General features: G+C 38.5%; 1 protein-coding gene across 2 annotated transcripts in view; it reads right to left on the reverse strand.

Annotated features, from left to right (window-relative positions):
• The window catches only part of xrn1 (5'-3' exoribonuclease 1), a 144,514-nt gene that overhangs the window by 88,017 nt on the left and 28,820 nt on the right, over positions 1-27,677 (reverse strand). For both annotated transcript variants that reach the window (XM_028792080.2, XM_028792079.2), the window contains exons 6-12: positions 23,865-23,950; positions 18,406-18,493; positions 15,671-15,839; positions 13,870-13,937; positions 13,147-13,281; positions 2,943-3,012; positions 2,754-2,856 (exon numbers count right to left, since the gene is read on the reverse strand). In XM_028792080.2, the coding sequence (XP_028647913.1) occupies positions 2,754-2,856; positions 2,943-3,012; positions 13,147-13,281; positions 13,870-13,937; positions 15,671-15,839; positions 18,406-18,493; positions 23,865-23,950 (719 nt within the window). The remainder of the gene's footprint in view (positions 1-2,753; positions 2,857-2,942; positions 3,013-13,146; positions 13,282-13,869; positions 13,938-15,670; positions 15,840-18,405; positions 18,494-23,864; positions 23,951-27,677) is intronic.

The following is a 27,677-nucleotide window of genomic DNA, read 5'->3' on the forward strand; positions in this document are numbered from 1 at the left end:
ACGAGGGTGGACACGGGAGAAAGCGACTCAGGATGTGTTTGATGAGGAGTTGGGGGCGGGCACATGAGCAGGAAGTGCGCATGCCTCAGGGAGGAGGGTTAGAGTTGGCGGACGGGGCTCTGTCTTGCGTGCGTGCGTATCCCATGGTCGGGCAACTTGGTGGATTATATATAAAAAAGCAGCCGGAACCGAAAACAAACAATGAAAAGTCAACGTGGCTCAGAGGTGCATGTGGACTGTAGCAGACACGAAAGCGACTGAGGCGGTGTTTGGTGAGGTGCTACGTGCCTCGAGAGCGAGGGTGGACTCGGGGGGGAGGGTTAGAATTAGTGTAGGGGATATTGGACCGAAGTCCATATCAAATTGCATTGGTACACACTCCTATGTATCAAATTTTGATTTTACAGAAACCTCCAATCCTACTAAACAAATTAAATTTCCGTTTTAACTTTTCTTTTCTAACCCTTACTCCTAGGTATTTTATTCTTTTGTCCATTTGGACCCATGTACCTAACACTTTTTTTCCCCCACATAAGGGGTTTTAAATACAAATCCCTCCTTACTGGTCAAATCAAAAATACTTTAGGTCTAATTAATTCAAAATTAATTCTACCTCTCCTCAGGGAATTCAAAGAAAATCACCAACAGGAAAAAAATAAGCCACATAATACTATAAATACTTTTTACCCGGGCGGCACGGTGGCGCAGTGGGTAGCGCTGCTGCCTCGCAGTTGGGAGATCTGGGGACCTGGGTTCGCTTCCCGGGTCCGCCCTGCGTGGAGTTTGCATGTTCTCCCCGTGTCTGCGTGGGTTTCCTCCGGGCGCTCCAGTTTCCTCCCACAGTCCAAAGACATGCAGGTTAGGTGGATTGGCGATTCTGAATTGGCCCTAGTGTGTGCTTGGTGTGTGGGTGTGTTTGTGTGTGTCCTACGGTGGGTTGGCACCCTGCCCAGGATTGGTTCCCTGCCTTGTGTTGGCTGGGATTGGCTCCAGCAGACCCCCGTGACCCTGTGTTCGGATTCAGCGGGTTGGAAAATGGATGGATGGATGGATACTTTTTACCCCTTCTTAGAATTTATTTAGGGTCAGAAATATTAATTTCTGTCCCTCCTGTAATAACCCTGGTGGCCAAATTAGGATTTCTAAACCACAAACACTTAACATATATAAAAAAGACACAGACATACTCCTTAACCTCAGGGAACTGAATAACAATTCTATTTTTAACATCAGGGCCCTGTTTTAAAGAGGTGAAAAATACAAATAGGGGTCAAAGATTAGACAAACTATACACTACATTTTAAATTTAGGGACCTGATCAATAATAATCCTTAACATCAGGGCCCCATTTAAAGGGGTTAAGATCAGGATTGGATAGGGGAAAGACAATAAACAAACTATATGCCATACTTTAAAATTAGGAACCCGGTAAACAAGAGTTATTCTTAGCATCAGGGCCCTATTTTAACGGGATAAAGGTAAGGGTTGGAATAGGGGAAGACAATAAACAAACTACACACAACACTTTAAATTTAGGGACCTGGTAAATAATAATTCTTAACATCAGGGCCCTATTTTAAAGGGGTTAAGATAAGGGTTGGAATAAGGGAAGACAATAAACAAACTGTACACAACATTTTAAATTTTAGGGACCTGGTAAATAATAGTTATTCTTAGCCCCAGGGCCCTATTTTAAAGGGGTTAAGATAAGGGTTGGAATAGGGGAAGACAATAAACAAACTGTACACAACACTTTAAATTTAGGGACCTGGTAAATAATAATTCTTAGAGGAGGGTTAGAGTTGGCGGGCGGGGCTCTGTCGTGCGTATCCCATGGTCTTAGAGTTGGTGGGCGGGGCTCTGTGAGTTGGCGGGCGTGGCTCTGTCTTGCGTGCGTCTTGCTTGCCATGGACTTGCATGCGTCTTGCTTGCCATGTTTGGCTGCTTAGTGAACTGTGAGTTGGCGGGCATGGCTCTGTCTTGCATGTGGCTTGCTTGCCATGGTCGGCTGCTTAGTGAATTGTTGGTGGGCGGGGCTCTGTGAGTTGGTGGGCGGGGCTCTTCCTTGCGTGCATCTTGCTTGCCATGGACTTAGTGAATTATATATATAGACTAGATTTACACAGCAGACAACACATAGTTCCAGAGTGAACAAATGAAAACAAGATATTGGTTGGTGGAAGTCCAGTAAAACTCTCTAGCCCATAAAGGAATACCACAAAAGAAAGTAAAAAGCTGCCTAACAAGTGGTACCCTTTAAAGTCATCAGAAGGCTCAGCATTGAAGGGGCACCAAAACATATCACAGGTAGTTTCTGCCTCTTGTCCACTTCATAAAGGTAGGGTGGACCCTGACCTCAGAGGGGATTCCGGGGTATGGCATGAAGTGACCCTGAAAAGGTTTTTTAAAGGAGACCAGCATTAAAAGAGAGAGAAAGATGGAGTGTAAACGGAGAGAGTGGAATATGGCACACAACTCTACAAATATTTTAAACTCTTACAAAGGTAGGCACAGAGAAACAGCAAAGTTTTAGTTTGTCTTCTGATGAACTTTGAATTTTGAGTTCTCTATTTGCTTTTCTCAAACGTGTGTGTTTTTTTAAATAAACATAGCCTGTTACTAAATGTGGCATTGTAAATACTTTACACTTGAGCACCAAGTACTGAGCATGATTAAAGCAAAAAAACAAATAGAGGTACAGTATTTTGTTTATTATGTTACCAATATATTATATAATGAGAAAATGAACTTACTCAGATACCACTTCAACCCCCATTTTGGTCATGTAGTATGTTCTTTTATACTGCCTAAACTCTGTTTCAAATAAGTCTTCATCAGTCTCATCATCAGGCAACTCTAAAGTTGATGAAAGGAAAGTTATTTATTAAAAACAAACAAAAAATACAAAATGTCAGAAAGGAATAACTTGATTCTTTACTTACCTTTGGTAGGAACATCTGCAGGTTCTTTGTTTCCATCAAATGCAGCTAAACAAAGGGCATCTTCTTGTTTCTGCAGAGAGGCAAAATAAGGATTTAGTTTTTGACATCTGAATTGCTACTAAAATGACTACTTATTGAATATAGACTAGTAAAATAAATATTTTAATATTTCTTTAATATTTAATGAAAATACTAGGACTTAGAACGAAAACAAATAGGCATTTCTAGGTCTTTTATTAAGATTTTGACATTTAAACTCACACAGAGAATAAACAAAATACAGCATATATTTGTGATAGTTTCTTTAAAATACTGAAGTCATGCAAGTTCCTAATATCTGGAATTAAATTTATTCACAAATGGATTATGAAATTTGGGTTTAACTGCTCTGCGGTGGGTTGGCACCCTGCCCAGGATTGGTTCCCTGCCTTGTGCCCTGTGTTGGCTGGGATTGGCTCCAGCAGACCCCCGTGACCCTGTGTTCGGATTCAGCGGGTTGGAAAATGGATGGATGGATGGATGGGTTTAACTGCTAAAATAATACAGCAATACATTTTCAACATGCTGTGACGGTGCAGGTCTGGCTCCATGCTCCCTCTTCTCATTTGGGAGCCTCTTGAACCTGACACTGCCGATAGTCATGACCGGGATGAGCTGCACAAATGAGGACACCACATGAAACAAGGGGGAGGCGCAAAAGTGTTCAGTGCTTTTATTAAAAAAACCCAAAACAAGTGTTCCAACAGTGCAGTGCATAAAAATATTAAATAAATAATCCAATAAAAACAGGTGCAAAATGTGGAGGTTAAAATCGAAACAAATTTTCTTTAAGATGATGTTAAAATCCAGTGGCAAGGACGGTCGTTTCTAAAAGCCTGGTGCCTTCTTCTTTTAACATTGGCAGTTCCTCTACTTATCCCATACAGGCCTTGCAGCAGAGGAGTTGCCTTATCGACAGGTGCAGCTGACCTTCCACAGGTCTGGTTGCTTACCGTCCTGTCCCATGGATACGGACAGGCTCACTAGCCATACAGACACTTGGGTCCCCAATGGCCATGGAGCTCATGCTAGGGCTCTCCTCCCAAACTTTCATCGACCCCCACTGCCTTCCCTGTCTTCCACGGCAGGCCACACAAATTCCCAGTCATTCCCATTCCTTGTAACTGCTCAGCTGGAGCGATCACTTCCGACTGCCCCAAACCCCCAAGTGTCGGCCACACACTAATTTCCCAGGGGCTCCCCTCCCAGCTGCGTGCCTTCTCTCCCGTGAGCCTGCTCCGTTTTGCTCACTTGCACCTGCACTAGTTCTTTTCACCTCCTGCCTTCGTTTCTCAGTAACCTCCGTTTTGTCTTTTCTTTATGATCCTTCCCCCCTTCCTCGCACTTCCCCTTTTAAAATGAGGATGTGGCACAGCTGTGTCGATTAGCAGCTCCTAGTGCAAATTAGGGTCATGGATGATCCTACAACTGTGTACTTAGTGTAGGGTCGATCGCTCTCGCATTGCGCCGAGGAACCGCTCTCACCATGCAACCACGCCCCACTAAACCAATCAATTATTTAAAAAGATGCACAATCAGCCACGGACCTCACTTTACCACACATGTACAATGTATTTTATCATCCTTTTTTCAGGAGCTTCCATAACTGCTAACTGGATATCCAAGAGAACTGAACCCATCTTCAACACTGCTACTAATGAAATAATATGATCATTTTGGGAGTACACATTAAAAGCATTTAAAAAAAAAAGCGCCCATATCATTTCTTTAAGTAAAATAATTAAAACCAAATGTTTTCAATGGTAAATTTATATTTTGCCAACTCAGCTTATTTAGAAAACAGTAAAGCAGGTTGCTTCAAGATAAATTATACAGAAAGATTATCAAAGGACCTTCAATCTTTGTTGGCAGAAATTCATTTCAAAGTGAATGATTTCTAATATGAGAAAATATCTTTAACCTCCTACTCTGCAATATTTTTACCCCCAGAAAAAAAAAAACAGTCAAAAACACTGAATTTTCTTTAACAATAAAAATGTTGTTATATGTAACAGAAACATGTAAATACCAAAGCATCAACATAATTACAGTATGAAAGGTATGTATAGTGTACACAGCTGTAACTGATGCATATTTAGCACACATCCTTTGGGTGATATATATTGAAACCAATAGTCATGAATACACAGCCCAATGTCATCATCAGGACAGTACAAGCGTGTTTCTTTGTACACTTTACTTGTAATATTTTTCTCTGGTGCTAAAGTATTAGAGGGTAGATTGCCTGTGACTGATCCACATAATCGATGTAACCCTTTTGTTACACAGCACAAAGCTAGTGGCTTCCACATTTCCCTGTCACGGACATTGACAGTTGCTACAACGTGAACAGTGATTGGGGGCTAACGTTTTTCTTGTCTTTCTCCTTTTTTCCCCACACCTACTTGCACCCCACTGCAGCATTATGTGAATGAAGTCACTAGGCATATCATGGCAGTTCAGTCGTACAGTACAGTATGCATCAGTTTCACTATCTGTGTCAAAGTGTGATGGCCAATTCATACTGTCATCACTGCCACTTGATTCAACTAATACTTTAGTTTCATTCTGACCTAAAAAGGATTTTATAGCTTTTCGTTTACATGCCATTGTGCTATGGTTAATGGTTCTACCACATGCATGAATATTAATGAGTTACTTTAGAGTGGCACAATGCATATAAATATTCTGTACATGCATAGAATTCCAAGCCCAAGTCACAGCCAGGGTTAACGACAAGGAGGTTAATACAAGAATTAAAATTAACTTTGCAACTTTTTTTTTTAAGGATGATGCTTGATTTGCTTTAGTAAATTAAAATGTATTTTAAACAACACCCTAAAGCATTTAAATGAAAAAAAGAAACATTGCCTTAATACACAGCAAACAATCACCAAAAAAATCCAAAAGTGTAACAAAAGGGTGAGAATTGTATTTGAAGTAATTATTCAATGATTATTTCAAGGTTTGTTGTTTTGACTTTTTAATTAGATTTTTGCAGAACAAACAATAGTGTTTCACACTAAAGTTATGTTAATTATTAATATTTTCCTTTCCTAATTTTAATATGTTTTTCTTTTCTTGTAACTATTTCTTTGACATCTTGTATACACTTGGACCTACACCCAGTGTTGTAGTACTTCACTTTAATGTAAAGTGCTTCATTAACTAGCTGTAGTACATAAATTATGGATGGGCATTATTTTTAAATAAATGTGTATATGGATATCTTAATCTGATTTTATAAATATTTAAATTCCAAGTGAAGTTATTTTTGTGTATGATTTAAAATGTACTAGAGGGTGGGATTTGAATTTTTTCCCCATTTAACAGATTTAGTCTGAATTTAGTATTTTGAAATAATCTGAACAGAATTTAGGGTGTAGACGTGACTGAACCATTTGGGTCAAGTGACCATAATATAATAAAACAGTTTTGTTTTGGAAGAGTGTATATGCAAAAATTAAATCTATTAAGTTTAACTATGGTAGGGCAAGTTTTGAGCAGATGTGGCAAAGTCTGAGGAGAATAGACAGGGATAAGCTTTTAAGTGGGGAGTTGGTCGAGGAGCCGTGGAACAGGTTTAAAGACGTTTTGCATGTAATGCAGGATAAATACATTCCTAAATTTGGAATTAGTAGGAAATTTAAGAACTATGCAAGGGGTTAATAACGAGTTAAAAAAGAAGCTGCAAAGGAAAAATAAGCTGTATACGATTTATGAGATTAATATCTATGTATGAGAGCATGAGGGCAACCATTAAGAAGGATATTAGGGAGGCTAAAAAGCAGCTAGAGGAATATAGCAGATAAGTCAAAAGGCAACCCAAAGTATTACATGTATGAAGTAAAAATGTTACATTTGAAAACACAACGGGAGGTCTGAAAGTCCAAAGTACACATTATGAGAAGGTTTTAGGAGTTGTAGTGGACTAGACATTATCAACAGTCAGAGAGTTTTCAAAAGCCATTAAGGAGGCCACAGAAGGTTATGGTACATATCACAAGTATAAGGAGGTTATGCTGATGCTTTATAATGAATTGGTGAGGTCCCATCTGAAGTACTACATACAGTTTTGGTCTCCAGGCTACAAAAAGGACAAAGCAGCACTAGAAAATTTCCAGGGAACAACAACTAGGTGGATTCCAGGGCTATAGGGAATGCATTATGAGGAAAGATTGAAAGAGCTGAGCCTTTTTCAGTTTAAGCAAAAAAATATTAAAGGGAAACATGATCAGAGTGCTTAAAATTATGCAGGGAATTAGTACAGTGGCTCGGGACTGTTATCTGAGCTCACCAAGAACACGGAGACATAGTTTGAAACTTGTTAGGGGTAAATTTCACACAAACATTGATTACATCTTGCCTGAAGAAGGGGCCTGAGTTGCCTCGAAAGCTTGCATATTGTAATCTTTCTAGTTAGCCAATAAAAGGTGTCATTTTGCTTGGCTTTTCTCTACATTCATAATGGCTAACACGGTACAACACCCTAGTACTACACAAACATTAGGAAGTTTTTCTTTACACAGAGAACCATAGACACACAGCATAAGCTACCAAGTAGTGTGGAAGACAGTAAGACATTAGGGACCTTTAAAACAAGACTTGATGTTTTATTAGAAGAATTAAACTGATAGGTCTGGCGAGCTTGGTTGGGCTGAATGGCCTATTCTCATCTAGATTGTTCTAATAAATACATAAAAAAAATAAAAGTGATATGAATATACCTAAAAACAAAGCTCTCCTTTTATTTTCTGACCCCACTTTATCCATAACAAGAATTTGAGAAACCAGAGTCAATAGCCTATCCTGGAGAATGTTGGAAAGACATGATTCAGCCCCCAATCTGATCCCATCAATTACTGTGTACTCTCACTCAGATACTCTCATATACCAAACTAAATTAAAACTTATGATAATCTAAAGTGTCCATCTTCAACATATGGAAGGAAATCAGAGTGTTAAATTGACAGACCAGGTGGTGTAGCGGGTCCACAGCTTAAGTTAAAAAGGCCACTTTATTAAAATAATAGTTGCCGCACTTGCGGCTTAGTGTGGGGGTGTGATGTGTGTGGCCGAGCAGTTCCCGGGGAATTCGTTATGTGGGTGGTTCTCACTTAAGCACAGGTGAGGAGTCATCCGCATCCGTAATTGTTCCTGGGAGCTGCTGATTGCCACAGCTGATCCACATCCCCGTGATATACAGAAGCGTGAGGTGGCTAGTAGAGGAGGAAGGAAAAGGAAAAAAAAGAAAAGAAAGAGATGGAGGTTGCAGGGAAGAAGGTGGCAGGAAGCAGGGAGAGGATAGCCGGTGCGAGAGAGAGAGAGAGTGAGCGAGTGAGGGAGAGCAGGCTCGATGGAGCAGAGGCAGCCGGAAGGAGAGCCCCAAGAAATAGTGTTAGTACGACACTAGGTGGGGCTGAAGGAAGCGGTCACTGCAGCTGAGCGATCAAGGAGCTGGAGTGACCGGTGATGAAGACAACTAGCTGTCGAAAGGCAGCAGCAGTCATGGAGCCCAACGTAGCCAGGGATCGGAGGGCTACCGGACATGTATTGAGGGAGCTTCATTTTGCTGGTTGGGCAACTCCCGGAAGGGAGAAGCAGGAGAGTTGCCACTGTTAGTGAAGTCACACCGTGCTTTGGATTTTTAAAGAGACTGCTTCATGCCATTGTTTTAACCTCGTTGTTTTAAAGTATTGTTGTTTTTTTCTATTGGGGTTTTTTAACCTCCACTCATCACTCGTTTTTATGGATTATTTATTTATTGAAGATTTTTGAGACACACTGCACTTTATTTATTTGAACACTTGTTTTTGTTTGTTGTTTTTAATAAAAACACTTGACACTTCTGCACCATCCCCTTGCTTAATTTTTGTGCCTCACTGCCAAGGTCATCGGTGACATTACCGATGGTGTCGGGTTCAGGGCTCCCAGAAGGACGATGGGAGCGTGGAGGAAACCCGCATCGTCACAGACCATAGACTCACAATTCTGTAGTGTGTGTCTAAGCTGGTACATGAAAACAGGTCCCTAACAATCAAAAACAGAAGCATAACATACTATATCACTGTGTCATCCTCCTAGGAGTAATTATTCCCCAATCTCAAGCCCTGATTCATCATAATTAAGATTCCACTTAACATTTTCAAACCTGCTTGATATTACTGACTGGCCAAATTTACTAAAGCATTTTCCATAGTGAACTTGCTGGGTTTCTAGTGATCTAGTTTGCAGAATTTTTCCAGGAATAGACATGTTTTTTTTCCCAGTGCACCATGATTCTTTGTGAGGTCAGTGTGACATCTCAGAGCTGTAGCAGCCATGTTTGATGGAGACATCGTTACTGGCTCTGTGCTACCTGGCTAATTTGAGTCGCACACATGTGTACTGTGTCGCCACAGTACACAGTGTACTGGGATGCCACCACCCACTTTACAGCGCTGACCAATCTGCTTCATGCATGCCTGGTTAGCTTACCATAATGAAAATATTATGAAAATACTTAATTGCTCTGTATAGATTCATTGTAGGTTGTGCCTTGAGCATGCTATGTTCCTTGATATTTAGCACTGTTAAGGCAGAGTATATAACACAGATTCCTTGAATGACCGGTTCTGTGGATGTTAGTTAGTCACAGCAAAAGGAGGTCAGAAGATGCAGAGAATGATAAAGGACTTGATCTGTAATGTGAACTCAACTTATAATTTTATCTCAGGGAAGTACTGTGGCTCAGTGGTTATCACTGTTGCCTCACAGCTCAGGTCACATTTTTGGCCAAAATAACTGTTTTTAGCAGAGTTGGCAGATACTTCCCCAGCCCTCAAAGACACTTAAAAGACCAGCACCTTTCTAATCCATTCATTCAAAAGTAGTTCAGTTTCTCTTTCTCCACTGAGTTCAATGCATTTTACTAAGTTCAACAAAATAAATGAACATTTTAGTGTTTTCACCAAACTTAAGGTAAACAGAATTCAATAATATTCGCTCATCACTACTGCATATTCCACTTTACGGTTATATGTGCCTGGTTTCTTCCAAACGTGACGCCTGGCATTCACACCAAAGAGTTCAATCTTTGTCTTTCTCATGGTCTGAGAGTCCTTCAGGTGCCTTTTGGCAAACTCCAGGCGGGCTGCCATGTGCATTTTACTAGGGAGTGGCTTCCGTCTGACCACTCTACCATACAGGCCTGATTGGTGGATTGCTGCAGAGATGGTTGTCCTTCTGGAAGGTTCTCCTCTCTCCACAGAAGACCTCTGGAGCTCTGACAGAGTGACCATCGGGTTCTTGGTCACCTTCCTGACTAAGGCCCTTCTTCCCCGATCGCTCAGTTTAAATGGCCGGCCAGCTCTAGGAATAGTCCTGGTGGTTTCGAACTTCTTCCACTTATGGATGATGGAGGCCATTGTGCTCATTGGGACCTTCAAAGCAGCAGAAATTTTTCAGTTTTGTGCCTCGAGACAATCCTGTCTCAGAGGTCTACAGACAATTCCTTTGACTTCATGCTTGGTTTGTGCTCTGACATGAACTGTCAACTGTGGGACCTTATATAGACAGGTGTGTGCCTTTCCAAATCATGTCCAATCAACTGAATTTACCACAGGTGGACTCCAGTTAAGCTACAGAAACACCTCAAGGATAATCAGGGGAAACAGGATGCACCTGAGCTCAATTTTGAGCTTCATGGCAAAGGCTATGAATACTTATGTACATGTGCTTTCTCAATTTTTTTATTTTTAATAAATTTGCAAAAACCTCAAGTAAACTTTTTTCACGTTGTCATTATGGGGTGTTGTGTGTAGAATTTTGAGGAAAAAAATGAATTTAATCCATTTTGGAATACGGCTGTAACATAAAATGTGGAAAAAGTGATGCGCTGTGAATACTTTCCGGATGCACTGTATTTTTTATATATATATATATATTATATATATATGTATATATACATACAGGTGCTGGTCATAAAATTAGAATATCATGACAAAGTTGATTTATTTCAGTAACTCCACTCAAAAAGTGAAACGTGTTTATTTTAGATTCATTCATTACACACAGACTGATTTATTTCAAATGTTTATTTCTTTTAATGTTGATGATTATAACTGACAACTAATGAAAGTCCCAAATTCAGTATCTTGGAAAATTAGAATATCAATTAAGACCAATGCAAAAAAAGGATTTTTAAAAATGTTGGCCAACTGAAAGGTATGAACATGAAAAGTATGAGCATGTACAGCACTCAACATTTAGTTGGGGCTCCTTTGGCCTGGATTACTGCAGCAATGCGGCGTGGCATGGAGTCGATCAGTCTGTGGCACTGCTCAGGTGTTATGAGAGCCCATGTTGCTCTGATAGTGGCCTTCAGCTCTTCTGAATTGTTGGGTCTGGCGTATTGCATCTTCCTCTTCACAATACCCCATAGATTTTCTATGGGGTTAAGGTCAGGCGAGTTTGCTGGCCAATCAAGAACAGGGATACCATGGTCCTTAAACCAGGTACTGGTAGCTTTGGCACTGTGTGCAGGTGCCAGGTCCTGTTGGAAAATGAAATCTGCATCTCCATAAAGTTCATCAGCAGCAGGAAGCATGAAGTGCTCCAAAAATTCCTGGTAGACGGCTGCGTTGACCTTGGACCTCAGAAAACACAATGGACCAACACCAGCAGATGACATGGCACCCCAAACCATCACTGACTGTGGAAACTTTACACTGGACCTCACGCAACGTGGATTCTGTGCCTCTCCTCTCTTCCTCCAGACTCTGGGACCTTGATTTCCAAAGGAAATGCAAAATTTACTTTCATCAGAGAACATAACTTTGGACCACTCAGCAGCAGTCAAAAGGCGAGACGCTTCTGACGCCGTCTCTTGTTCAAGAGTGGCTTGACACAAGGAATGCGACAGCTGAAACCCATGTCTTGCATACGTCTGTGCGTGATGGTTCTTGAAGCACTGACTCCAGCCGCAGTCCACTCTTTGTGAATCTCCCCCACATTTTTGAATGGGTTTTGTTTCACAATCCTCTCCAGGGTGCGGTTATCCCTATTGCTTGTACACTTTTTTCTACCACATCTTGTCCTTCTCTTCGCCTCTCTATTAATGTGCTTGGACACAGAGCTCTGTGAACAGCCAGCCTCTTTAGCAATGACCTTTTGTGTCTTGCCCTCCTTGTGCAAGGTGTCAATGGTCGTTTTTTGGATAACTGTCAAGTCAGCAGTCTTCCCCATGATTGTGTAGCCTACAGAACTAGACTGAGAGACCATTTAAAGGCTTTTGCAGGTGTTTTGAGTTAATTAACTGATTAGAGTGTGGCACCAGATGTCTTCAATATTGAACCTTTTCACAATATTCTAATTTTCCTAGATACTGAATTTGGGACTTTCATTAGTTGTCAGTTATAATCATCAACATTAAAAGAAATAAACATTTGAAATACATCAGTCTGTGTGTAATGAATGAATCTAATATACAAGTTTCACTTTTTGAATGGAATTACTGAAAAAAATCAACCAGCACCTGTATATAGGGCACCGTGGCGGATGTTAGCCGACTTGCTGACCAACCACAAGCGTTACCTTGTGGGTAACCACCCGTACAATCAGATTGTGATTCAGACTACGAATGCCATGAATGTAATTACCCCGATCTACATGCTGTCAAATGAACGAACCACACGCCGTAGCGCAGCGTTAGGGGCTTCGCCTCTGGTACTGACGTTCAAGGTTCGATCCCGAGAGGGGATGCAGTGAGTGTGTACGCCTGATGAGCCCAGAATTAGGGCGAAACATGTGTCGCGTACTCTTTGCATTATTTGACAGTAAAACTATTTCAACCATTCTATGATCTGCTTCTCGCAACTGAAAGAGGGCACCGTGGCGGATGTTAGCCGACTTGCTGACCAACCACAAGCGTTACCTGCTAGGTAACCACCCATACAATCAGATTGTGATTCAGACTACGAATGCCATGAATATATATATATATATATATACACACACACACACACACACACATATATATTTGTTAAGCCTTATTAACTTTATCTTTCTTTTCTCCCCCCACTGGCTAGCAGCACCTGCACAGAGTATCCCATGGTTTAAGTTTGTTGAGCACAACCACAGACACAAATGTATCTATACTGTGAATATAAGACTTGGCGATACTAACCTTGAGTCTTTTCCCTTTATGATTTCTTGCTTCTTCAGCTGCCATGCCTGCAGCCTCATTTAAGTATTTATTTCCAACTTTGCTCTCAAACCACTTCAGATCTACAAACACTTCACTAAAGTGCTCTCGGTCAAACTGAAAATAAATTTTAGAACATGTATTGATATTCTATAAAATATGTTTAATTGCTATATATTACAAAGGGATGTGTTAAGCTAAAATGTATTCAACTACTATGTATCACAAGGGGATGTGATAGGCTAGCATTCCTAAAACAACATATTGCCAAACCTGCTTAATTCAATTAATGGATGAGAATATTCCTGTAGCACCAGGCACAAACTAGGAAATAGCTCTGAACACCATGTGAATTCATTGTAGGACCCACTCATCCGTACACCAATAAATGTAACGTGCATGTCTTTTGGCATATGGATGGAATAACAACACACACACACACACACATACATACATACAGTACATACATACAGATCCTCACGGAGAACCTGCAAACTCCATCATAGTAAAAAAACAAAGAACAAGATTTCAAATTAAGGATGGTGGGTCCATGTGGTAACTGTGTATTGTGCCATCAATAACTTCATAATCACAGTATTCTACATGCTAATTAAAACACAAACAAGTATGACATTAAAAAAAATGTTCAATAAATACTACCCTGTAAATTCTTTAATATAGCACTTTCAAAATCAAAGTATTTACCTCTGAAAGCTTTCCAAGATACTTCTCAAAATGATTCAGATTTAAATTTCCATTTTCATTAATGTAACCTGCAGAGAATGAAATATTTTTTAATATTTATTTGAAAGAAGCATGCCATGCTCAGCTGGAACAAATTGTAAAAGTAATCTAAAATGTAGTGAGCAAAATACTACATTTTAACAATAACAGTAACAAGAAATGATCACTGGAATTAAAACTGTAATTATGTGTGAACTGATGCAATATTATCATTCTGCACATTCCAGAGTGTGCCAATTAGGAAGTTCAAAATCCACTTGGAGGAGTTAACGTCAAGTCCCAAAGAAATTGGTAATCATCTTTGATGGAACAACAAGGTTAAATGATGAGCTATAAACGCTACTTTTGGCACAGAAGTATTATCCAGATGTTCCAACATGGAATAAATGTACAAGTGACATGTCATCCTCTCTGAACCAATTGTGATTATACAAAAACTGGAGAGATGGTACATGCTATCTGGTATATGAATGTTTTTAAAGCATTTAGCACAAGTCTCTGAAAGCAGGTCCTCACAATAGGAGTGAATACTACTGAAATGGTACACTGTTTTCAATGGCACAGACAATTCTTGTCTTCTGAAGGAGGTAAGGACCATAAAGTCTTAAATTGATATAGTACTGATGTCTGTAAATGTTAGGTAATTTGTTGCTGCTTTTTTTCTTTGTTTTTGTATTAACTAAATGTCATCAGAAAGAACAGAGATGGATGAATCACGTACTGCAGGCAACTGCATGCAAGGCAGTTTGTTATGTTATCAAAGTCTACAGAAAATGTGACTTCATTAAGATTTTGTTTATAATTTAGCAAATAGAACTCATTTAGGTTGTAAGTTAACATAATGGAATGAAGTCACTGGAATTGTTTTAATTTTTTGCTGTTTTAAAGAGGGTTATCTCAAACATGGGATATATAAAAACTTCCATCTTTGTATGGAAAAAACTACATAATACTGTCACAGTTTTGACTAGGGTTTACGTGTTTGGAAAATATTGTGCTCAGCAATTCTTGCAATTTTTCCATTATGCATTATTGGTCCTGCAGAACTGCTGGGATGGATAATCCACACAAATGTCCTTAATTTCACTTCGATTGGCAAGGTAGTTAGACCCTGTCCTTGCAAAGACCAGGTATGAGCAATGACAGCCAGTCATTGTCCAACCCGCTATATCCTAACACAGGGTCATGGGGGTCTGCTGGAGCCAATCCCAGCCAACACAGGGCGCAAGGCAGGAACAAATCCTGGGCAGGGCACCAGCCCACCGCAGGACACACACACACACACCAAGCACACACTAGGGACAATTAAGAATTGCCAATGCACCTAACCTGAATGTCTTTGGACTGTGGGAGGAAACCGGAGCACCGGAGGAAACCCACGCAGACACGGGGAGAACGTGCAAACTCCACGCAGGGAGGACCCGGGAAGCGAACCCAGGTCTCCTTACTGCGAGGCACCAGTGCTACCACTGCGCCATGACATTTAGTAATATACCATTGTAGGGCCCAAGAATAAAAAGATATAAATATAGAATCTACACTAAAAAATCTGAAAAGAAGGCTTCACACTAAAAAGGAAAAACTACATAACATTGGGAGAAAACCCAAATACTGTGAGATGTGCATGGCTTCAGTTTTATATTGGTATGTTTGTTTATAGTGCAAAAATACTTAGTCAAAGCATAAATGTGAATTTCAATATCATCAATGCATATACTAAAAAACAGAACCCATCAATTCAATACTACAATAACATACTTACCCCCCAGTTTTGGCAAGACACTAATATAAGTTCTGTAAAGTAGTGGCAGTGCATCATGGTTTATATGCAAATGAGGTAGATGAGGTATAAAGTCATTTCCCACGAGAAACCCCATCAAAATCCAATCATCAATTATACGCTCAAGGTCATAATGAAATGGAATAGTTTTCTAAAAAGGGAAAAGAAAGTGGGATTATTAAGGGGCAGTGAGCTACATGTAATACTTAAGGTCTAAATTTGCTAAAAACTATTATTATCTTATAGCCTCCTCTGTTATATTTATTAGAAAATGTGGATCTACACAATACAAGCATGACATACACAGTATGGGGCCTCTAAAATCCAAGTTATTACACAGTCTTCAAGACATTCTTCTTCTTTCGGCTGCTCCTGTTAGGGGTTGCCACAGCGGATCATCTTCTTCCTTATCTTTCTGTCCTCTGCATCTTGTTCTGTTACACCCATCACCTGTATGTCCTCTCTCACCAAATACATAAACCTTCTCTTAGGCCTTCCTCTTTTTCTCTTGCCTGGCAGCTCTATCCTTAACTGTTTAAATTCTGATGCTAGAATGACAATCTAAGTTTCACATGTTCAATTAAAACATCAATCTTTAAAACACTCTTTTAAAACACCCATTTACCTTAAAACCTACCTGTTAAGAATATCAGATATAATGTTACCTAAAGTATATGGTGTTCCAATAGAAAGAAGGCTACAACACCACCCTGTTTTTGCTGCATGATCTTGACCAATGTACTATTTCTTTCAATTCTGTCTTAAACCCCAAGTTCACTTTAATATTATATATCTATTCACATTTCAGCCCAATTTTGAAGTTTTACACTTGCAAAATACAATTCTGGCCAAAATTTGGAAAAAGAACACTTTAATACCTGGTGCTTTTTCAAGCCCAATTAACATTTACCACTGTTGATATCATATATTGGGAGTTAGGAGACTGAAATAAGGTGAACACAGTGTAAGGCAGTTTAAGGAATTATAAAAATGTGTGTGTGTGTTTTTAAACTGTGTATTGTTATACAACAAAATGGCATTCATCTAAAAACTAAACCAAATAAAACTTATGACAATGCTCGTGAGGAGTTATTCTGCGGAATGTTTTGGATGTTCAGATTAATTCCTATTCAACACTGGTTTTCAGTCCTGTGGGCCCAGCTTAGCTGCAAGTTTTTGTTCCAACCAGTTTTGCAGTCATTTCACTTCTAACTAATATGATTGGTTCATTGGCTGTTCGTTTTATTTTTATAAGTGTGCATTTAAAAAAGCAGACTGATTTGAGATTTAAAACAAACTAATATTTCAGTCATAGTTTAAATGCCTGTTACTGTCCTATTAATTCATCTTTTTCTGTGAAGTTTGCTCCCTTAATTGTAATTTTATCTATTTATTTTGAAGAAAATAGTATTGCATACAATCAAGTCAAACTTAAGAAATTACTTTATAGTCAAACTTAAAAAAAAAAAAAAATCAGAAAGAAAGAAATCTAACACAACAGAATTCAACAACCACCCGAGAGAAAGAGAGAAGAGCCAAGAGCATGGGCAAAAATAGAAGATTAAGAAAGAAAGAAAAATGCCCCTCCCTCAGTATAAATGCTGATTCTAAAACTGTATTAATTAAATCTTGCCATTTTCTTTAAATTTCTGGAATATCATTAAAAACATAGAAACTGTAAAATATCAGCTTGTTTAATTATGGTAGGGGTCCAAATAAAAGCAGAAGTTGACTGGGTCAAAAACTTGTAACCATAGTGGGTACCCAGGACTGATTTTGAGAAATCACCACTCTATAATAAACAGGAGCAAATATGCAGCTATCATAGCACAATGACGTTTCACAGTGTTAACAGTATGTCTGTATTTAGCTTGTGGTTAATTAGTGCCAGAAATTGTGACATTAACCAATGGAAACTATTAAACTGGTTAGTTTCAACCATTTAAATTAAAATCAAGTAGTTTACACCAACTTGTCTGATTTCAAACCAGATGAACAAGATCTACATGTAATTAAAGCCTATGCAGAGAAACTGTGCAGAGAATGCTCTCCAACAGCTATGAGCCATTTTGGCATTTACAAATAAATATCAATATTGCATGTCTTCACATTTATAAAGTAAACACAACAACTAATGCGCAAAGGAAATTATGTCTGTTTATAAAGGGAAAATTATATGGATGCATGTAATGAATGGATGCAGATAATGAAATTAAAAGAAAACTGCCACTGCTTTAAAAAGTGATATAAGGAATTATGCATGCAATTTATACCAAACAGGATTTCTGAATACTTGCTAAAGCAATCAGTCTTGTCCCAACATTCTATGCTTAGCTGCAGAACAGAAAAGAAACTGGTATACAATGTAAAAAGGCCACATTGAAGGCATCATAGAATATTGAAATTGACTGACAGGCACTCAAGTGGTGTCAAGTATCCTTTGCCAGTCTTAGATAGGGAATACATATTTTCTCTTACTAAAAACTAGGATCACTTTAGAAGAAATTAGACATATTAAGTGCAAACAGTATTCTGTCATTGTATTATCTTTCCAGTCTGTTTCAATTATTTAACCTTCTTGGTTATAAATTAATTAAACTTCTAAAAGGTTGTGGAACTTTCCAATGTATTTTTTAGAAACTTCATTTCATAAAGTCAGCCTTCCCATCTCCATAGAGCAGTACAGTATAAGGAAACTCAAATAATTTAGCACTTACCCGTAATATTGAAAACTCATAGTCAATATACTCTCTCATTAGTGACAAATGCAATAAATGAAATGTTGTTTCTTCCGGGGCAGTTATCCTTTAATGAATATAAAAATAAAAGAATGAAAAACAACAAAGTACCAATAAGTGAGAACACAGGCAAATTACAAAACACAAATTTCTTCAAATGTCCAGCATGAGCCAACTCAAAGCACACTTATGCAAACACCCACAGTAACTTATTTGGGGCTAATACCCAGCACTCCAGATCTGTGTCACAGTGGTGACAATCACACTGTCATCCTAACTATTTGTTTGTTTAAAACATGTCTTATATTAGTATATTGGCAATAACTTGTATTTATTGGGGTACAAAGCAAGGGATATAAAGAAGTACTGCAGGATTTTATTTCTATTGCGGACTAAGCATGTGTATGTTCATTTATTTGTGTAAATGTTCAGGTTTTTATAGCTTGTATATTTGCTGCCCAGTAATAAAACAAAGTTTGGTAAAGCCATTCCAGTAGGTCTGCCTTAGGTCTTTGTAGTGCTCGCTCTTTAGATACGTGGATGTTTTGAATTCCAAATAAATGAAGTTATGATTGAATCTAACTTCTTAAAACATGATTTATTGATGTATATTGGAATGCTTTGAAATAGAAAAAGCAGCTTAGGAAGGATATTCATCTTGACAGTATTAATTCTTCCAGCTAAAGTGAGATGAAGGGTAGACCATCTATGCAAGTCTTGCTTAATTTCTCCCATACAGACAGCAAAATTTTGTTCATAAAGAGCTTTATGTTCACTTGTGATGTTTACCTCTAGGTATTTAAACTGATCTGCGATGATAAAAGGGAAGGTGTCTAACCTAATGTTGGTGCTTGAAAGTTCACTGGAAAGAGCACACACTTATTCAAAATGAATTCTGAGACCAGAAATCTTTTGAAATTTTGCTAGTGCTGTTAGGACTGCAGGCACAGTATTTTGTGGATCTGACATATATAGAATCCTCTTTATCTCAAAAGTGTTTTGACAGTGAACTGCCAGTGGCTCAATGGCGATTGAAAAAACCAGTGGTGACAAGGAACATCCTTGTCTAGTACCACATTATAGTTTGAAGTAGTATGAAATAATGCTGTTAATACAAACTGATGCTTCTGGACTGGTATACAGTAGTTTGATCCATGCACAAATGTTCGGGCCAAAACTGTTTGGTCATGGGGACCTTGTTTCTGAACTTTTACTGTCATTTTTTAGTCTTAATTTAAGATAGTACATTATTACATACTAGCTGTGTAAGCCCATGCTATAAAAAGCCCTGGGTTCTAGAAACTACTGAAATCGTCAGAAAAAAAATTAAAATGTAAAGCTGTCAGGTAATTGAAAGGAACTACTCTGGGCATCTCTCTCCTAGGAGGTTTAGTTTTGCCAACGCGCTAGCAATGCTTGTGTATTAGCAGCTAAGCGACTGTCTTTCTTCGTAGGTTTCATTTTGCCAACGTGCTCCCCTCGTTTCTGTATTAGCGGCGTGATGAAAAGTAAAAGGGATACCATTTTGCCGATGTGTTCACCTTGCTTCTGTATTAGCGGCTAAGCGAGGGACGTTCTTCAGAGGTTTCATTTTGCCGACGTGCTTGCCTCGCTTGCATATTCTTGGAGGTGGAGCCCTTGCCCCAACTCCACCTCTCACTTCCGGGCCGGACAGACACACACACATCCACGCATAGATGTTTATATAAAAGAAGTCAGCTTTGACCTTAAGTTCCAATTTTTCCAGGAGTTATTGCCATGAAGCCTATTGTCATGTTGGCACTTATAAATATAAGGATTAAAAGGATTGATAACAAATAGCTTGCTCTCTTTTTCTCCCACCACTAGTCCCCCAACCCCCCATTCTACCTCCACACATGAGGCTAAGCCATACTTCACAAAGTCCCAGTCCTCTGTCATACCCAGAGACAGAGCACATCCAACCCAATTGTGCTTCATTCATTTAGAATATGGAAGCAATGTAGGAAGCACTTCAAGACAGAGAAGCTTTTATCTCTGGCACCTCTGCACGATAACCAACTTTTTCTACCCTCTCAAACATACGCAGTTTTTAATGTCTGGAAAACATTTGGGTTTAAATCACTTAGAGATCTGCACATAGATAACATCTTCACATCCTACGAACAATTACACTCCAAATTTAACTTTCCAGCAACACATTTCTTTCACTACCTCCACATTAGAAACTTTGCTAAACAAAACCTGCCCAATTTTCCTCACCTCCCACCTACTTCTATACTGGAAAAAATATTCACCAGCATTTTTGCAATATACAAAAACATTTTAAAGTACCTCCCTTTCAAAGATCCCAGAGTACAGTGAGAAAAGGATCTCTCACTCAACATTTCAGAAAAGGAGTGGAAGGCAGCAATGAAAGAATTCACTTGAGCTCCATATGCGCAAAACATACAATTATTCAACTTAAAATCATCTATCAAGCACATCTGTTGTTTAAAATCTTGTTTAAAATTGTCCAAAATATTTCCAGGGCAAGATCCAACCGGCGAACATTGCAATCATGTCCAGTCTCATTGGGCCATATGTTTTGGGCATGCACCAAATTGACATCATTTTGGACCAAAATCTTTAAATGCCATTCAGACAGCCTTGGGGGTCACAATCCCTCCTAATCCACTAACAGCTGTATTTGGTGTACTGGGCTTAGAGATGGGCTTAAAGTGGAGAAGGACAAACAAACTGCAATTGTCTTTACCTCATTATTGGTACGTAGACTTACAGTGGAACCTTGGTTTGCGAGTAACTTGGTTTACGAGTGTTTTGCAAGACGAGCTAAAATTTTTAATAAATTCTGACTTGATAAACGAGCGAGGTCTTGCAATACGAGTAGTATGTGTACACTTTGTCAGCTAAGCGTCATGTGATCACAACCGAGCTGATGGTTCCTCTCTCTCTCTCTTTCACTGCGGGATTGTAGGCAATCATCTCCTATTCTCCATCTGAGTCAGCATGCCTCACTCATATAGTCAACATCCGTACAAGCGTATACTGTTTACTACAGCATTGTGACTGTGTATGTGTGTGTGTGTGTGCTGTGACGTGCGAGTCCCCGTCTTGCACCCCAAAACACGAAGCTGAGTCTCAGTACTTTAGCAACACCAGCTTTATTCAGCTCGAAACAGCAACAGCGTGGTTATTTATTGTAGCGGGGTCTGCCACTCTCATATACACAGACACAGCAGTTAGGCAGGGTCGTGGCCAAGTAGTACTGTGCCCTGCGCATTTATAATGTTCCTTGTATCACCCATCGACGGCAGGCACTTATAGCATGTCCGCGATCTTTTCAGATTCTCTTTTACGGCAAACTGCTACAGCACTGGGAGCCTGCGATTGCTTTGGGACACTCTTCCGCGTGTCGTCCCATTGGGTGGAGTTTAGAAACTCACTCACACCAGCCATGATTCTTTTCAAAGGTAAAGTGCAGGTTAATTTGTTTTATGTATTTTTACCTTATATTTTGTATTAACCATTTTTATATGAATAGTTTTGGGTTGTGGAATGAATCATCTGAGTTTCCATTATTTCTTATGGTGAAATTCACTTTGATATACGAGTGCTTTGGACTGCGAGCATGTTTCCGGAACGAATTATGCTCGCAAACCGAGGTTCCACTGTATCTTGCTTAGCTGGAAGAATCCTAATCCACCTCTTTTAAGTCAGTGGGTACTTGATGTTATATATTATTTGAAACTGGGAAAAAATCTAATTCTCACTTACAGGATGTGAGCAAAAATTTTTTAAAACCTGGCTGGATCTAATCAGTAACATTGTAGAATAAGCATTAAAATTGAGGAAGCAGATTCTCTTCCCTTTGTTATTCTATTTATTTATTTACTTCTCCTACTATTAAAGTTTTACTCTGTTGGCCTAGCTCTTTTTCTCATGGGTGGGGGTTGATTTGATTCAAACCTAGTTTTGTAAAATTTGACTTGCTTGTATGGAATGTTATTTGATTTTAATAAATACAATAAAATGTTATTTAAAAAAAAAAAAAAAAAGTGTCTTATGGAGCCCGACCAAGTATTGAGTGCATACATGGACATACTTTTCAGTAGGCCAACATTTCTGTATTAAAATTCTTTTTTTTTTTAATTGGTCTTGTGTAATATTCTAATTTTCTGAGATACTGAATATTGAGTTTTGATTACCTGTAATCCATAATAAGCAAAATGAACACAAATAAACACTTGAAATATATCATTGTATGTGCAATTAATCTATGAGTTTCACTTTTTGAATTGAATTACTGAAATAAATTAACTTTTTGATGATATTCTAATTTATTTAGATGTACCTGTATGTTCCTACAAAGAATGTAACCTGTTGTAAACCATTGTGCCACACTGCTCACTAAATCACCCCTTTATTCTGACTATCATTTTCATTTGGAACCCACCATGTTTATTCAGTACTAGCCATTTAGCCCGTTAAAATAACGGGCGCTAGAACAGTAGTGCATAAACATTAGTAGGAACAGTCTATATTAAATGGCAAGGGACTTCGACCTCATTCTTTTTGTTGGTCGTATTTTTCTTTCTTTCAGCCTTTCTTTTGTTGATGTTTACTTGCTGAGCTGACCGTTCTTCGTGGGCTGCCGCCGTGTATTGTGTGTCTTTAATTTTCTGTGACAGTAATACTGTCTTGTACGTTTCTATTCAATAAGGGTGCGTAGATAATTTAGTTCAAATGGCTCTGGAATATGTGAAGAGCAACAGGTGCAGATCTTTATTTACGCGCACCTTTATTCGCTGCACCCAATTGAGGTAGTCCTGTTGAGGCTCGCCTTTTTGTGCATGCCCTTATTGAAGGATACCTGGGCGCGCCCTTATTGAAGGATACCGTCTTGTACGTCCGCTGGTTTGTACATCCGTAATATATGTCCGTAATATACTTTTAATTTTCTCTGGTGGTAATACAGGCGTGCGCGTCGGTAATATGCCTTTAATCTCCTCTGACAGTAATACTGGCTTGTATGTGGCTGTAATATGCGTCACTGTATTGTGTACCTTTAATTTCCTCTCGCAGTAATACTGGTTTGTATTTCCGTAAAACGCCTCTAACTTTCTCTGACAGTAATATCGCGCATAGCACCATGCCCCGCGCATGCGCACTTCACCAGAAGACACCCACACACGGACACCTGGACGCTCATAGGGATTTTATATATATAGATAGATTATGATGTTCAAGTGATGGTGATTTAGTGATAGAATACTAGACTTTATGTAAACATACACACACACACAAACACTAATATCGACATATATTTTAAATAAATCAGGAATAGATAGTACTTTATTAAAATCCTCCTTACAAAAATAAAAAAGGCAAAACATGCCTCATATTATAATTCAATTAAAATAAATTATTTTAAAATATCTATGTTGGATAAATCATACCTTTTCTGTGATTTTTTCCCACCAAACCTGACTTCCTCCCTCAAAAGAGAGAAGTGTGGCTCATGGCTTGTCAATCCAAGCATGATCTACATTTAAGAATAAAACAAAAAAACAAGAAAATGAGAATAAAAACGCACTGTACATAAATAAGAAAAAAAAATGACAATGCAAAACATTTAAAGCACAGTTATACCGATTTACTTAAAATACCTTTTGTATTAAAGCAACAATGTCCATTTTCAACAGAAAATAAAGCTCTGTCATTCAGCAAAAGGTTATTACTTGGTTATTGTCCAAATCTGAAGAACTTAATTTTCTCCTTGTTTTCATATTCTTTATCCTCAACTACTTTAGCAAGCACACAATGCTTGATTATCTTCAAAATGTATACATATGTTTTACCAATTCTGAATTCAAAATTAAACAGTTTGCAATTTCACTGCTTACTTTGACTGATGTGCAAAGACTGATTTTAGTTATTATCCATATATTATTAAAAAATTAAAATAGTAAACCATTTCATCATAACTGCTTATTCAGGCATGTCTCAAAGACATACACACATGACAAATAAAGTTCTATATTAAATCAATGAGACTATGATATTTGTTTTAAATTTTGAAAGACAAAAACTTGATTAAATTAATAGCTAACTATACAAATAGATAATTGTTCGGCACAGTACCATGTAACATATATAGTAATGAATTTAAGGAGTTGTTTAAATAAAATAAAATATAAAAAAACAGCTCAAAAATCTGACCAGAACATACAACACAGTAAATGTGGGGTTAATGACAAAACGAAAAAAATGTACGACTGATTTTTTAAAATAACACTTTATTTCTTGTAGTATATGTGTATGCTGCACAACAGCATTGATCATCAAGTTTGGTTCTGGAGGGCTGCAATGGTTGCAGGTTTTTGTTCCAAAATGATTTCTTATTTGCTTATGATGATTTCCACTCCTTTGATTGCTTCATTTAGTCTTCATCAGCTTCATTGGCTGCTTTAATTGCGTCTTGGTTTCTTAATGAAATATTACTTAACAAAAGAACCAACAATTTACTATTTAAAAATCAATAGTTCTTAAGTTCATGTCTGGAAGGCCACTGTGGCTACAGGCTTTTGCCTCCAACCAACCTCTGCTTTTAACTCCTACAGTACCATAACAAAGCAAGCAGTTATTTTCCAATTTGGTGTCAATTAATACACTTTAAATCTGTGTTTGCTTAATTTTTATTGAAATGTAGCAAGTATTTATGTATGTTACTTTTGAATGTTAATTTAGTATTTTGTACCTTGTTTAAGATTTTGAGATTTTTTATCATCACCACCACCATGATTTTCATTCCACTGATCCTGGTGTTTTGGGTATTCAGGTCATTACAGTCAACCCTCGATATACGACCGGCCTGACATGCGAACAACTTGGTTTACGACCAAAATTTTTGTTTTGAATTACGACCAATATCTTGCGTTACGACCCAACTGCGGTCACGTGTATCCACTTGTGCGATTGTAAACAAACAGCAGAGAGCGTTTGTAAGCGTCAGTCGGAGCCCAGATACATGTGTTTGTGAACGTAATTTCGGTCAGTGCAGTGATTTATATAATTTATTTTGATAATTGCTAAGGAAGGAAGAGAAGATAACAAAGGTAAAGAAAGTGATCACAATCGAAACGAAGAAGGAAATTGTGTGGAAATATGAGAGTGGCGTTTGTGTGACCGATCTCGCTAATATGTACAGCATGTCGAAATCCACCATCCCGACAATTTTACAAAGAAAAGATTTGTATAAGGAAGCTCCTTCCAAACAATAACCACATTCCATTTCATTCTCCTCTTCCTTCCTTCCTGAAAGCCAAAGATGTCAACTTAAATGGTGAGTACAGTATGAAATTGTTGTTTCTGGTAGGCTAGGCACTTTTTATAACTTTTTGGTTTAAGGGCATTTCCATTATTTCTTATGGTAAAAATAGTCTTGACTTACAACCAGCCCTCACGAACGAATTGAGTTGCTGTATTTGCAGACGATCAATGTCATTTACTTTGCTGTCCCCTTTGTTTGTCATACTGTCATAAAGCGGAAAGTCACAAGCAGACTGCAGAGCTTCCTGTGGTTGATCGAGACAGGCATGCCGACAAAGTACATGTGTAGTGCATCTTCAGTATGCAATTGACTTTAGCTGCAGGTGGAAGCTCCTGTCGCACTTTACACAACTGTTGTTACACTTCTGCCTTTGTCCAGCAACAGCTCCATAAGCTTTATGACCTTAGTCTCATAAAGTCTTTCTCCCATGGGACATCTGGGATATTTTCCTGAACAAGGAGTAGCACTGCACATGTACTTTGTCAGAATGCCCGTGTCAATCAAACACATAAAGCTATGCAGTCTACTTGTGACTTTACGCTGTAGGAAGATACGTAAATAAATCAAGATAAAATAGGTAAATAACATTCAATCTGGCTTTTATACAAGTAACATATAAATGTTTTTTATATAAAGACCATCACAAAACATAATCACAAACAGGAGTTTGCGTGTGAGAGATTTACTGGCAGAATGACGCCCAACCTCTTGCTGCATCCAAACGGTGCCATCTTTTGCTTTTATGCCTGTTAAGGGCATAATTTTCCTAATGTGTGAGTGGATGTTTCATGCAGGGAGAGCTTCTGTTCTTTCTCTGACGTAGAGCCATCATCCTCATCTGAGTTCACGTACGTTATAGCACGTCTTTATTTGAAAACTAACAGTGTCAGATCGGGTAAAGCATGAATGTGACTAAGAGAATAAAAGTGAACAATTGAACAAAACACTAACTTTTACAAGAACCATAAACCTTTTACATTGGCTGTTATAGACTCAAATAAATCAAATGTATGTTTTTATTCTATAACTAGTCATTTAGCCCATTACAATAACGGGCGCTAGAACAGTAGTGCATAAACATTAGTAGGAACAGTCTATATTAAATGGCAAGGGACTTTGACCTCATTCTTTTTGTTGGTCGTATTTTTCTTTCTTTCAGCCTCTCTTTTGTTGATGTTTACTTGCTGAGCTGACCGTTCTTCGTGGGCTGCCACCGTGTATTGTGTGTTTTTAATTTTCTGTGACAGTAATACTGTCTTGTACGTCCGTAATATACCTTTAATTTTCTCTGGCGGTAATACAGGAGTGCACATCGGTAATATGCCTTTAATCTCCTCTGACAGTAATACTGGCTTGTATGTGGCTGTAATATGCGTCACTGTATTGTGTACCTTTAATTTCTACTCGCAGTAACACTGGTTTGTATTTCCGTAAAACGCCTCTAACTTTCTCTAACAGTTATATCACGCATCGCACCGTGCCCCGCGCATGCGCACTTCACCAGAAGACACAGACACACGGACACCTGGACGCACACAGGGATTTCATTAAAGAGGATAGTAGTATTAAATAGTCCTTCACTACTCAAAACAGTTTTATGCATGAAAGCCCTGGGATCGAACTCGCTACCTCTGGACTAGGAGACAGCAGTTCTTACCTCTACACCAGCCAAGCACACATATATGTGCATGTGTGTGTGTCATACCCTCTCAGTTTCTTTTACTTTGGTTAAATTCTTGAAAAAAAAAAAACACACTTGTTTTGTTATATCTGTGTCTTTTGTAAAAGTGTTTGATATTTGGACTTTAGTCTTCACACATTATACATTTCACGTCAGCATTTGTCCAATTATTCGTAGAACATTAAAAAAGTTTCTGTTCTAGTTATGTGTTCAACATTTCTTGCCTCGCATTTCCTGTCATCCTACATTTACACAGAT

Source organism: Erpetoichthys calabaricus, chromosome 2, assembly GCF_900747795.2.
Source record: "Erpetoichthys calabaricus chromosome 2, fErpCal1.3, whole genome shotgun sequence".
Taxonomy (NCBI): Eukaryota; Metazoa; Chordata; class Cladistia; order Polypteriformes; family Polypteridae; genus Erpetoichthys; species Erpetoichthys calabaricus.